General features: G+C 42.5%; 2 protein-coding genes and 1 long non-coding RNA gene across 9 annotated transcripts in view; 1 reads left to right on the top strand and 2 right to left on the bottom strand.

Moving 5' to 3' along the window:
- REPTOR-BP (REPTOR-binding partner) overlaps positions 1–4,235 on the bottom strand; it is a 32,900-nt gene extending 28,665 nt beyond the window's left edge. Inside the window, exon 1 of one of the 5 annotated variants that reach the window (XM_076368699.1) lies at positions 4,197–4,235. In XM_076368699.1, coding sequence (XP_076224814.1) covers positions 4,197–4,199 — 3 coding nt within the window. In that variant the 5' untranslated portion in view covers positions 4,200–4,235. Of the gene's footprint in view, positions 1–2,388; positions 2,528–3,715; positions 3,949–4,196 lie in introns of those variants that run through there. The other 4 variants (XM_076368700.1, XM_031984055.2, XM_031984054.2 and 1 more) reach the window with 4 other exon arrangements.
- LOC143174647 (uncharacterized) overlaps positions 2,575–12,818 on the top strand; it is a 55,909-nt gene continuing 45,665 nt past the window's right edge. The window contains exon 1 of the long non-coding RNA XR_012998863.1: positions 2,575–2,704. This is a non-coding gene — a long non-coding RNA (uncharacterized LOC143174647). The remainder of the gene's footprint in view (positions 2,705–12,818) is intronic.
- Positions 5,520–12,818, bottom strand: part of LOC116430230 (cell adhesion molecule Dscam2) — a 298,794-nt gene continuing 291,495 nt past the window's right edge. The window contains exons 25-29 of one of the 3 annotated variants that reach the window (XM_076368698.1): positions 9,732–9,868; positions 9,582–9,656; positions 8,828–9,059; positions 8,626–8,716; positions 5,520–6,661 (exon numbers count right to left, since the gene is read on the bottom strand). In XM_076368698.1, the coding sequence (XP_076224813.1) occupies positions 6,244–6,661; positions 8,626–8,716; positions 8,828–9,059; positions 9,582–9,656; positions 9,732–9,868 (953 nt within the window). In that variant the 3' untranslated portion in view covers positions 5,520–6,243. Of the gene's footprint in view, positions 6,662–8,625; positions 8,717–8,823; positions 9,060–9,581; positions 9,869–12,818 lie in introns of all 3 variants that reach the window. The other 2 variants (XM_031984053.2, XM_031984052.2) reach the window with 2 other exon arrangements.

Genomic DNA, 12,818 nt, shown 5'->3' with positions numbered 1-12,818 from the left:
ATGAAATAGTTCTGTCACTGAATTTATGCAAGGTATTTCCTTGTGTTGCAAAAAATATTGATATTTCATCAGAGAATGAATATTCGTCGAGAAAAATATTCTCGAGTGAAAGGGTTAATATTAAACTTCGTGCAATGCAATTTTGGAAATATTCAAATAAAACAGCTTTGTCCCTCGATGGAGGTGTGATTTTTCTTCGAGTTAATTTCACAAAATATCGTCTTCATCTCATCGGCAATTAAAATATTTCTAGTGAAAAATTGCCGAGTGCAAAGGGTTAATTCGTCGATTGAGCCACTGCCAGTAATACTGTACATTGTTAACCAGTCAACCGTGGAATTTAGCTTCAATAATCTCTTATAAGCTACGTGAAAGTGTGTAAATTTATACGATGCATATTAAAACGAAAAGCGAAATGAAAGACAATGACACGTTTATTTGCAAATAAATAATTCATTATTGAGCAGGTTAGTATCCTTTTGAGTTTTAAGACGACCTGTACTCGTCGAACGGTTAACTAGTTGAATAGAGCAGAATGTCTTCTTTATAGTAATTTCGCGTGCAACGAAGGCCACAGACGTAGACATCATTTCAGCCGCAAACTTCCTGACCAAACTCGGCTGCGGTACACCATAGAACCTATCCGAAAGACGTGCTCCAAATTCTCCCAATCGGGAACACCGTTTTCGTTAGCGCTGAACGCTGAATCGTCGAATTGCGCAGTGGCCTGGCGCGTGGGCGATCGCTGTAATCTTCTTGGGGGATCGTAAAATTACTTTCCAACATAGACACCCGGTATCTTACACATCCTCCGTCGGAAATACAATTTTCCCTTATTCCCAATCAATCATTATCCCCTACTACATGATCTCGTTATAAGTTAGCTCTACCCATTAGTTTTGCCCAGAAGTCAATCACCTTGAATTCAATTCAATCATTAATTTACTATTTATTGATTATCATGCTCTAAAGTAAACGTGAACATAGATCAATAGTTCTTCGATCCTAGCAAACTATTAGTGACCAAGTAATATTAGCGGACAGTTATCAAAGATATAGGGCAAGTTTCATAAGAACTTCGTCTAAGAATTCCCATGAAGAATACCACGTATACTTTCGAAACATTGGCGTCTCCACGAAGACAAAGTATCTGCGTCATAGCCTAAGAACAAAGGTTCAACGCCAGTTTCGATCTACCCACAGTTCAAAAGATTGAACCGTTCAAGTTCGAGTCTGAGAAAAGTTCACATTTAACCTTAACTCCATAGCCTCTCAGTCGCCACACGATTTGGTACGGAATGAAGTATAATTAATGTTAACACATTGCGTACCGGCTAATTTTCAGAAAACTGAATTGTGATGACAATTTTCAGTGAGATCAACTTATATCGCTATACATACAAAAACTCAGATATCATATCGTTATATAATGTATTTTAAATAGGTAATCAATTTGAATCAAATTTCATATTTTTCTAAGTACTAATTAGCGAAATTGCACAACTAAGTGTCTTTATGTGAAAAAGAGATTTCTCGTTGTCAGTACGCAATGTGTTAACACGTTGAGCGTTATGGGGTCACCGGTGACCGCCAAAATTCCCTCAATCACACGAAGCTTCTTAAAAAACATTCCTATATTGTAAATAACGTTACATAATGCGCTGATATTCAGCAAGACACTTGCGATAACAACGCAATTCAATTAAACAATTTGATACTGTATTCCTTCGATACTCTGCACCTGAAAATCGTGCGGCATTCGTGTTAAGTTTCGTACGATGCAATATGTAAAATACTCAAATAAAACAGCTCGTTCCTTCAATCTACGTACGATATCTCATTAAGTTAGTCTCAACAAATCTGAACTACACCTCCTCAGAAGTACTGAGTATCTCAGTAAAACTCTCGGAGTGCGATGGGTTAAAGAAACGCTGAATACGAACACGTTCCATTTCAAGTAATAAAGAAAGCAAAACTGAGCGGTTAAACGTAAGTGCGTAAACTTAATTCGACTCTACGAACCGATAGGCTGGCTCTTTTAGGCAGTGTCGCGCTGCCTGGTACTCAAGCGGTTAATTCGCGATAGCTCAGTGGCTCCTCGATCGCCTTTTTTCGGCGATTTGATCCGCCGATACCGTGTTCCGCGGCACGTCGAGCCGGTCAGTGGAGAATCAACAATGCAAGTGTAATATATCGCGGTGCGTACCAGCACGGAACAACACGGTTCCGGGACGGACAGCTATAATTCGATGACTGGGTTGGTTCGAGGTGAACGAACCGCGCGGTGCACACGCGACCCAGCCGGCCAGCGGACGGGTCGGCGGGTGTTGAAAAAGCGAGGAAAAACGAGGAAACGAAAAAAGAAGAGTGTCTCTGCTGAAAACTCACCGGTGCTACGCGACGTGCGGGCTGTGTCAACTGCGCAGTTGACGGGCTCAGAACGCAGCGTTCAGGGACGTGGTGCCGCGGTACCGGTGCCCGAACAGTGGGACCGGTAGCGCTGAACAACCGCGGCGGCACCTGACGGTGAACCGCGGGAACTAGCGCGATCAAGCACCTGATCGAGCGGTTCGAAGTGCGCGTACTTTTTGTCCCGTTTGTTCATTGATTTCTATGCGCGAGTGGTGACTGGTGGTTGATACGAATGTTTGGTTGCGTTCCGGTGATATTAACAATTTTTATTGTTTCGGCAGAGACTCTGGAGGTATGTATATTGTTTTTACTGTTGGAGGTAGCTTGGGATCTTGTATTGTTTGAATTTAATTAACGAGTTAAATGAGACTGATATAAATATTTATTTATCGTGTACTTCTAGTTAGTGCATGACTGAAGATGATACTCTTTTGGGTGTTTCTGTGTTAATCTCGGTAGGCGAGTTAACCCTTTGCCTTGGAATAGTAAACATTTTAAACGGAATTTAAACTGTTACTCAGTTCTTGGGGATTCTAATGAAATATTCTGTTATACTATATTGCACGCAAACGTAGATATAGAATATGAATAAAATTTGTCTAATAAACTATTGCTGAGGAAGTTGTATTGATCATAAGAAACAGATAAATCATAGAGTTGTACTGATCATAAGAGAAAAATAAATCATAGGGTTATATAATTTTCAAACTATAACAAATAACCATTGAATCGCGTATTCAATGGTATTAATCATATAACAGCGTTGCTTATCAACGCTCAACATCGAATAATGTTTTACCAAAGCAAGCTCCCGCAGAGTTCGTGCCTGACGATCATGTGATCGCGCATGGAGATGCCAGCGTCTTCGCGCGGCGATCGACGGAACTAGAGTTAAAACCGCGTGGCGCTATCAACCGTGAAACACGCGAAACTGCTCGGAAAACAACAGCGACATCGGACGACACGAACCGACTATACGAACAGCACGTTAACAACGCTCGGAGAGAGGCGAAAACAGCTACCCTGTTGGTCCGTGACGTTCCCCACCCCCACCATAACCCCCTGCGAACCCTCGATCCTACAGGTCCTGACGTCAAAGCGACGAAACAACGCCCTTTGTTTTTCGAGCCCGTAACGATGAGTCGCGGAGCGGAGAAAAGGCAGACATTTTGCCCGCGCGCCCCCTTTGCACAACATGGTGTAATCCGTCTAACGCGCGTAATCTCGTTGCCCGTCTCCCATGCCAGTTTGCGTCACGCGAGCACGTTGTCACCTCCTCGTCACCCACAAATTGTCGACTCACCATCTCGTTTTCCGCGATACACGCGGGCTCTACCTCCATCCTTTCCGTGGCTGGGCCTTTTCGTCAAGTTTCCCGGTCCGATCCTCGGTGACACGGCCTCGTTCGATCCGGATTTACTCCTATCTTCGAGACTTTACGAACGACAACGTGTGTCTGTTTACAAACACTGCAAGGTCATACAGCAGACCCCCAGACCTCTGACTGTCGAGTATATCGTATTACGTCACGACCATCGAACGTCGCGCCCCTAACGGCGGAACCCGGAAACACTTTGAACTTTGGCCACCGACGAGGTACGGTAGGATCTTAATGACTCGCAGCAATCCTGATACGCACCGATGAGAGATTGGATAATTTTGTCAGACTGAGAGGTTATGACTCTCTTACCAATCCCGTTATTTACCAACAGAGTATAGAATAATACAAATGATTAAATGGAGAACATTGTTTTTTGTTTATTGTGATATTAAATTTTTCTCACCATCGGACAACAGATCTCATAAGATGTCTATCCTGTCTCAGGTGAATCTTACTCTCAGGGTAATGTAGGACACTAGGAACACAGACCACAGATGAAGTATAGACACAGCATGCAGTGGAAAATTTTGTCGCAGACTCTCAGGGGTTCTAGTGCCCCTTACCATTTTCATGTCACGCTCTGTCATATCGGTTAAGGGTGGTTTTGCATTGCAGCGCTGTAAGCGATGGGAATGAGAGCGAAGAGTATTGAAATTTTAGATGATAATCAGTACAGTACCTGTTTCAGATCAGCCAGAAATTACTTTTATCGAATGGTCACTGTTATCTTGTGTCGTTGGGTCATGAGGTTCAGCGTCCAGTATAGGAGGGAGCCACAATAGCTGAAAATCCATATTTCTAGAGGGTGCAGTGTTACAGATTTATTGTCCGTACACGTGTGCATGTATTTGAATTGTGTATACCTCGGGGAATCCTCAGGAGTCCCAGAATTCTCTAGCAAGCCGGGAAATCCCTGTAGCATTTTGGGGTTGTGCTCCACATTATCGATTAATCGCGAATTCCTGCTTAACAGTGGGAATGCGATTAGTTATTTTATTTGTTCTGCGATTCTTGAACCGATTCGCCCCGGAGGACGGTTTTTATTTATAAAAATAACATAAGAAAATTATTATATAGGATGTGGGAATATAGGATTATCATTTTTATTTAAAGTATACACTACATATTTATATAAAGATGAAAATTTGATTTGGAAGGTCGTGGTCCTTGAGGGGTTGAACTGGCTTCGTAAGAAATGAATATAGTAAGGATAAATTATATGATTATAATTATATTCAATACAGAAGCACTTCCATTGATCCAAAACTAAAAATATTGTGGTCTTAAAATGAGATATTTATTTCAACAGGGTTAATGTAAAGGGGTTAATTTTGGAAGACGTGTACATCATTGAATCCTTTCTACCATCCCATTAATATAATACAATCCTAATGAAGAATCAGTTAAAATTTAATCAATTCAATTCAGTTCTGATTTCATTGTAACTTTAATGCAATTTCACGTCAACTCTAATTTGATGAATTGCCTTTTTATGCAGCTCTGTTTAGGATCATTTTAATTTCATGCTATTTGAATTGTTATAATTTCGGAATACCAGTTAGAATAGAATATTAAATTATTCTAGCGGTCTGTATATCGACCACCGTGTACAGCAACGCTGCCTCTAGATTCGGTTCAGGATCGTATTTCTGCCTCACGGAAGTGCGACTGACGTGCAGCTGATAAGCGTTCGCAATTAAGCTGATTGACGTGTCGTTTATGGCCGTGTCTATAGCCACGAATTGTCATTTTAACGTACGACCATCTTGCTGAAACCGGAAATGCAATCGATCGCTGACGATACGCAGCGACCGTGCAGTCCGTGGAGACCTCTAAAGACAATTTACTACGTATACTCCATGGAAATCGATCCTCCCACGCTATACACTCCTCTATTCTTTATTCCTATACTCTCGATCACTTTAAACCACAAAAATACGAGTTCAACGATCGGGGAACTGTAACAATACAACGACACAGCGATAACAGGACAGGTACAGGACGAAGAAGAACAATCAGGAGTCACGTTTATTTTTCTTACAAAAATACCTCTTTATTGTAAATGGATCGTCGACGGTAGTTACACGGAAAGACAGTCATCCATCCACAGAGAAGCGTTGGGGGATCCCGACAATCTCAACGGCGAGGAAGTATCTCGAGTTTCGTTTTACTTTACGTGTTACTGTTTTTTTTTTTTTCTTTTGAATTAACACTCATCATGCTTGGCAGCTTTATATTCGTTAATGTTTTTTTTTTGATGCATTTTCTTTATTCTTTTATTTACGTGCGTATATCGTTTCGTCTTCTTATAGTTACCATTTCGTTTCGCGTTCGCTTCGTTTACGTTCGTGTATCCTCTTCTCCTCCTCCATCTTCTTCTTCTTCTTCTTCTTCATCGTCATCGTTTTCTTCTTTTCGGTTTCATTTGCGTCTCGATATTTGATTAACACTTAGACAGTGATAGTGAAGTCTTTAGGCGATTTCGAGAGCGAGTTAGAAGGAAAACCCGTCCTCTTCCTGTGGAGCTTCAGCTTCATGTCGATGTCGCACTCGGCCTCGCTGGTCTCGTGCGCGTCCGTGAAACCTGTCGGCGGCTTCAGTTCCAACGTAGACAGCTCGCTGCCCCAGTCCTCTTCCCGTCTTGCCAGCCTGAACGACCCGGGCTCCTCCAGCAGGCACAACGACTCCACGGATTTCCTCGGGCTCGGCTCTTTGACCAACCTGTCGCAGGAGCCAGGCCTCGCCGGTCGGCTCGGCGACGCTCCCCTTGAGTAACAGTGCATCCCGGATTCCGAGAGCTTCATCACGGGCCGCAAGATGCCCGGCACGCGACCATCTATCCCGATGTCGGGCGTTGCTCCATGATTCCTGCAAGTTCCCAATACCCTTCCGTCAGCGAGAGCATGTCAGAATATGTGTCAGAGAGAAAGAGAGAGAGGGAGTATAGGGCAACGATCTTAACCTCTTAGGCACGGCTGAATTTAGGGGCCGTTTCTCTGTACGGCAGAGTTCTGTACGGACAATGCTGTTCTCTAGTACATTGGAATGAAGTTTTTAAATTATAATTTTTCTTAAAGATATGATACACATAATTTAACTCTAACAGTTTAGAATAATAATTAGAAATACAATTGGGTATAATATATGACGTATTGGTAGCGACGGAGCCATTATAGTGGCGCGTCGTGCCTAAGAGGTTAACTGTTTGGATGGTACATTTTTGTGGATATTTAGTTTCTGTTTTTCAATATGCAGAAGCAAACCGGACCGATAACAGCGTAAATATGATTAATCCGGTGATCTAATGTGATCACAAATATTGTTAATGCAAAAAAAATATTAAGAAATAACATTTATTCAAATAAATTTACTTTGATTTATTTCTTGAAGAATATGGTAAGAAAATTATAACTAATACCGATAAACAGAAGCGCCTCCGCGCTCTCCGCAATTTTTGCACAATACAGCTCAGCACTCAAACGGTTAATTGTCATTGTTTCAGCCTTTCTCGAGAGGTGAGACTCTTTTTATCGGTTCATCTTTTACTTAGGAAATGAAACTTTCATATTATTGCTTCAACTTCTTCGCGAAAGATGCAATTTTCTGTTTACCGGTTTTTCTCTTGGAAAAATGAAACTTGTATCGTTTCATCTTACTCTGTAAAATGAGACTTTTGATTCAAGAGAAATGGTGGGATTCACGTGGTTCGTTTCGGTTTTTTTGGATCTTCGTGGAGCTTCGTTCGTAATTTAATTTCTGCGGATGGCACGGTGAAATATTGGAAATCTGCGATGGGAGGTAGGATTACTAGATTTGAGGTTTCTTTCTCTTTCGTCTAGTTAACTTTTCATCTTCGCAGTTCGGTCTAGTTTCGAAAAGCGCATGTTATTGAACAATGATAGTTTCTTAATGGTTTGTTAAGCTCGTAGGAATAAGTGTAGAATAGAAATGTAAAATTGAGAGTGACGGTTGAAATCAATCGGTTTGACGGATTCCAGCGATCGATAACTAATTCGGCTAAGCTTTTTCATTCCAAGTTCACGGGGACCGTTCCGCGGCTTCTGAAGTTCAAAGCTTCCGCGAAAGGACGGAGCGCGCTATGTCCAGAGTTTAATATAAATGCAAATGTCGAATATATCGTGTATAACCAGAAAATGAAAAAAATGAATCGGGAAAGATGTGTACGCGGAAGATAGAGGGATAGTGTGGTGGGTGATAAAGGCTAGGGATCTAGCACAACGGACCAAGGAGTCGTAAAATATTATTCATAATTAAGATAAGGAAATTATTCGCTCAGGATCGTTCTGCATTTATCCTGAACATTTTTTACCGCTGGATTTTTATGGGGATTTAAACTTTTACTAACTAATTTAACAAGAATATTCCTCGCATTTTTTCTTACGGCTTCCATTTTAATAGACCACTGAACAACTTTTCTACCAAGTGGCAGACGTTCCAACGTTACGTCAGGCAACGAGAAATATTAACAGTAGAACTACCAAATTAAATAAATTCTTTTACAATTATTGAAAAGATACTAGATCGTTCTATACGAAAGTTTCTAAAGAAATTGTTGTAGTAATACGTGAACCAAATTATGAGTGATCGAAGTCTCAAATTTTTGAAAAGTTAATTTCTCAATAGTTCTAGTACGAAATCACATTATTTTTATCCTCGCTCTAATCGCTTATATTTTACTAAACAAAAGTTTACAATATCTTCTATGAATTGTCGAAATTATCCGACATAGGAATCGCCGATTTCGAAGTGTCATTTCCACTAATTCCCAAGGAATCAATAAATATCGATTACACGGGATTGAACTGTCTCACCTTTGCTTCTCGAGCCTCGGGAAAGTCTTCCTCTCAGAAATTGGTGACGGTTCGGTTGATGTACTCGATTCGTTCGTGTGGTACATCACATCTGGAAGGTGCACGCGAGACGTTGATGCGAGAAAGGTGAGTCGTTAGTGGCGACCGGATGCTGTTTAAGGCTGTTGGCGGCGTCGACATAGAAAATCGAATACTAACTTACTATGATGAACCTGCTTCGGGACCAGGGCTAGTAGCTGCTTCCTCTGCCCGATCGAGTTCTTCGAGGCTGGCCGGGAATCGTCCTGGTGGTTCGAGGACTCGGTGCGGCTGCTGTTGCCGACGTCCGTCTCGGTGTCGGAGCCAAGGGTGTCGTACTCCTCCGATTCCGACTTGAAGGACTTCAGCTTGCGACGCGCTCTGCCGCGCACCTTCGTGTACTGGTCCATATCGCACTGAAATGTTTCTCCAATTAGAACACACGTCCTCGGTGCAATCGCGTTAGACACTGGAGACGACAATCGCTCAATGGAACCAAAGACAATCTGGGAAACGACATTAGTCTATCAAAGTTTGAATACTGTTGCAGCGAACCTGGCACTCTCGTCTGAGTGGCAGATTCGAAAACGCAGCCTGATTGGCTGAGACGCTCAAGCTCACCAATCGAGTTGCGCGACAGACGACGCAGTCGTTTCCGGACTCGCGATTGGATCTCTCGGAGCGACTGTCTCCGCCCTATGACGTCACGAGTGCCAAGTTTCCAGCAACGGTACAAGACTGAGAAAGAAATAAGTCAAAATAATATACATCAATTCAATTGAATTCGAATGTATGTATTCAACATTTTTGTTTCCATTGAGATTCACGCTTCCTCGGATTAATGCGAGAGAAGGAATTCGATTGTCGCGGAACCTTGATAGACCAGTTTACTATAAACGAAAGCTGAACGAAGGTGAATGTTCAGAGGATCCTGATACCTGATTGCCTTGCAGCATCGTTTCGCTGCGTTCGTAGTAGAACGCCGGTCGTATCGGATTCGCCGAGAGATTTTCCTGCTCGGACAGATTGAAGGTGGCGTACGGATAAATGTCTTCGGAATATTCGGGAATTCTTTCCAGCGCGCTCACCTCGCGACAGGGCGATTGCTGGCCGGGCTTCCTCACGGTCGCATAGTACTGTTCCCTTTGTTCCATGTTGTGTTTGTTCTCTAGAGCGGCCTGCGTTTGCGAGTTCGGATCGTTCGCTCGGCCGGCTCGTTCTGCGTCTGAAATTAGGCGGAAACGATCTTTGATTTAATTACAAGCTGATTTCGAAGTAGAAATATTCTTCTAGAACGGAAGATGTTTTCATGGGTGAATCTAACTCGATATTTCGAATTATTTCTTAACACTAGAATTACTGAGCGATAGGTTATTGTCAGTTTCTTCGGGCAATAATTATAGTACTCGACTGAAACTATTTTCAAAATTTCGAATAGTCAATGCCTTTAACACTAAACCTACCGAGCAGTTAAACTGACCTTTTGAAATTCCTCTATAGCAACTTCATGGATCTATCGAGACTTTAATCGATTTACAATTCAGTTTTATTGTTAAATCAGTTTCTTGAATAATTTCTCAGAGAAACGTCTATTATCTTTTTAATAATTGCAAAAAGAAGAAATCAGGAATGGGTCATTTTGACCCATCTGATAGATTTAGTGTTAAGGTATCGATAATTGCGAAATATAGAAACTGAAACTAGTCATTTTGACTGGTACAGTAGTTCTAGTGTCAATTTTAGTTGAATATTGATAAAAGTTGAGTTATGAGAAACAAGAATATTCTTATTTTGATAACTGTTGAAGCAGTTAGAGATGTAGCTCGTATTTTTATTTAGAATTTTTATATCCTGTGATCGATTACGATAAAGAAACGTTGTTTTCGAGATTCATCGAAGAATTAAAGTTTTCTGTACTATGCGCCGTGGCATTTTAATGTTTATCTGTTGCACGAGGTATAGTGGAACGCCGTCGCTACTCCCGATGCGCACATTAACGTCTCCCGACGCGGTTGAACCGATCTCGGAAAGTGCAGCATACGTTCCGAACCGCTTTCCAGACGTTCAAGCCTTGACGTGACTCTAGATTGCGTTATTGGGAGAATTTCAACGCGTGTCTCGCCTTTGACAATGTGTTACGAGAATTTCGTCGCACAAAGGTACGTCGGCTGTAGTTCCGTCTAGCCGAAACGGGAATTTCGCGCAGACAATTTCTGTCGAAAAGCTACAACCTCGTTAAAGCACGCGCGAGATTAATCGAACCGTGCGTGCGTCTCGTTCGAAGAATCTTTCTACTCCCGCGATGTATAGAAAACCAGCTTCGTGAATTTAACCCCGGAGCTTCGTGAAATTCGAAGGAAATCTCAATGAATTCAAAGGAACTCGTAATTTCTCTCGAACCATCTCGAAGTACGATAGATTAATCCCTTAACGTACTATTTATTTTCGCTACTAAGTTCATGTAACATTTTACTATCGGCAATTTAGAAGAAAAGTAGCGAAATTTTCCATTCTACTTCAAGCGGAAGTTTCCAAGAATCACCCCCTAAACTTAGCACATCCATCGTCAGATTCTATCTGTCTCAACACTATAAAATTACAGCACAATGCCAATAGACCCAATGTCTCGAAATTCTCTTCTCCATTTATTTATTTCACGAATAATCCTCAAACAACCCATTAAAATCCCACACGAACCGAACTCGGAACAAGCCAAGCCAAAACCAAGATCACCTCGAGCCACAAAATATTCACCCGGACAAATCTCAACAAACAGTTCAAGCGGCGAACGCTCCCACAGCACGAATCCCGGTGACTGCATAAGGAAGTCAACTAACGAAGCGTAGAAACTGAAAGGCACGGACGAGCGTAAATGTTTGTTGCTCGTGTCATTCCTCGCTTGCGCTCGGATTCCGGGCGTGCTTTCGCGCCGGTTAGCGCGGACGGCGCGCGGTATAATTGCGCGGAGTCCCGCTGCCTCGTCGGCGGAGCTTTTAATTAATCGAATTTCAGCGGGGCTGATATATCGGAGGCCGGTAAGAGCTCGCCGGAATAAAAACGCACGTGCCTCGCGCGAGTGCTTGCCGAGCTTAGGGGCGCGCGAGCGGCGTCGAGAGGGAGGCGGCGGAAAGAAGGTGTCGAGCACGGAGACGGCGAGAGATCGAAGACCGGATATCAAGTTTCGTCCCCGGAGCGATGTTTCGTGGCACGACGGGCCAACCGAGGCTTCCCCGAGCCGGCCCCCGTAATTGGAATACAATCCTGCGACGTTTAGCTACTCAATAACGGCGAGTAGCGGCGCCGTCACGCCCTTCTGGCTTAATGCAAATTGCCGGTACCGGTGAAATCCTATCTACACCGTAGGAACGACGCCGATGCGGCCGAGCCTCGATCCACGCTCGGTCTTATCCCCGTAAATTTCGATCGATCGTTTACCCCGTGTCCCTTGCCCGCCGATCGATCCTTCCGACTTGCTAACTTTGATCGGGGCTCCGTGCCCGGGATGTTTACCGGATTCACTTAACGCTGGAACTACCAGTCGTTTGCTTCGCAGTTATTGACACGTTGAACGCCGCGCGATTTCATAGGGCGAAATACACGGAATGGAAAAAGTACAGTATTACGTTCGACTGAATTGGATTATTATCGTTGCACGTTCATCAAACTGAATGTCACCGCAATGGGGAGTATTATTTGTAATATAGAAATGTGGCGAATAATCATCGTTTTATTGAGTGAATTGTAGTAATTCGATTTGGCATTCAACGTGTTAATACCTTGAAAGCGTTGAATATTTGAAGTGATTTTGGAGATAAATAGTTTCACTTGAGTATGATGAATATCCAAAGAAACTGGAAATAATCTATTGTTACAATTTTTATGGAGATTACATGTCAATTGTATTAAATGCTCGGTAGTTCTAGTGTCAACTGATCGAGGATTGCACTGGTTAGTCTCGGCGAACGCAGTTCGCAGGAAATTTTGTTGACTGGGATTTTTGGGAATAGAATAGAATAGAATTGATTGAATTTAATTATCATTTGGGAAGTTCGATGCGTTACGAGCGATGGAGCTTGAAGCGACGTTTTAGATACACGTTGAGTCATCATAGCGAAGTTCAATTGAATAGATTGATATTACGTCTTTTATTTCCATTTTATGTTGCTCTGTGAATG

Source organism: Nomia melanderi, chromosome 6 (genome assembly GCF_051020985.1).
Source record: "Nomia melanderi isolate GNS246 chromosome 6, iyNomMela1, whole genome shotgun sequence".
Classification (NCBI taxonomy): domain Eukaryota; kingdom Metazoa; phylum Arthropoda; class Insecta; order Hymenoptera; family Halictidae; genus Nomia; species Nomia melanderi.
Note: the sequence above shows the minus strand (reverse complement) of the source record. Positions and strands in the feature narration are given on the sequence as shown.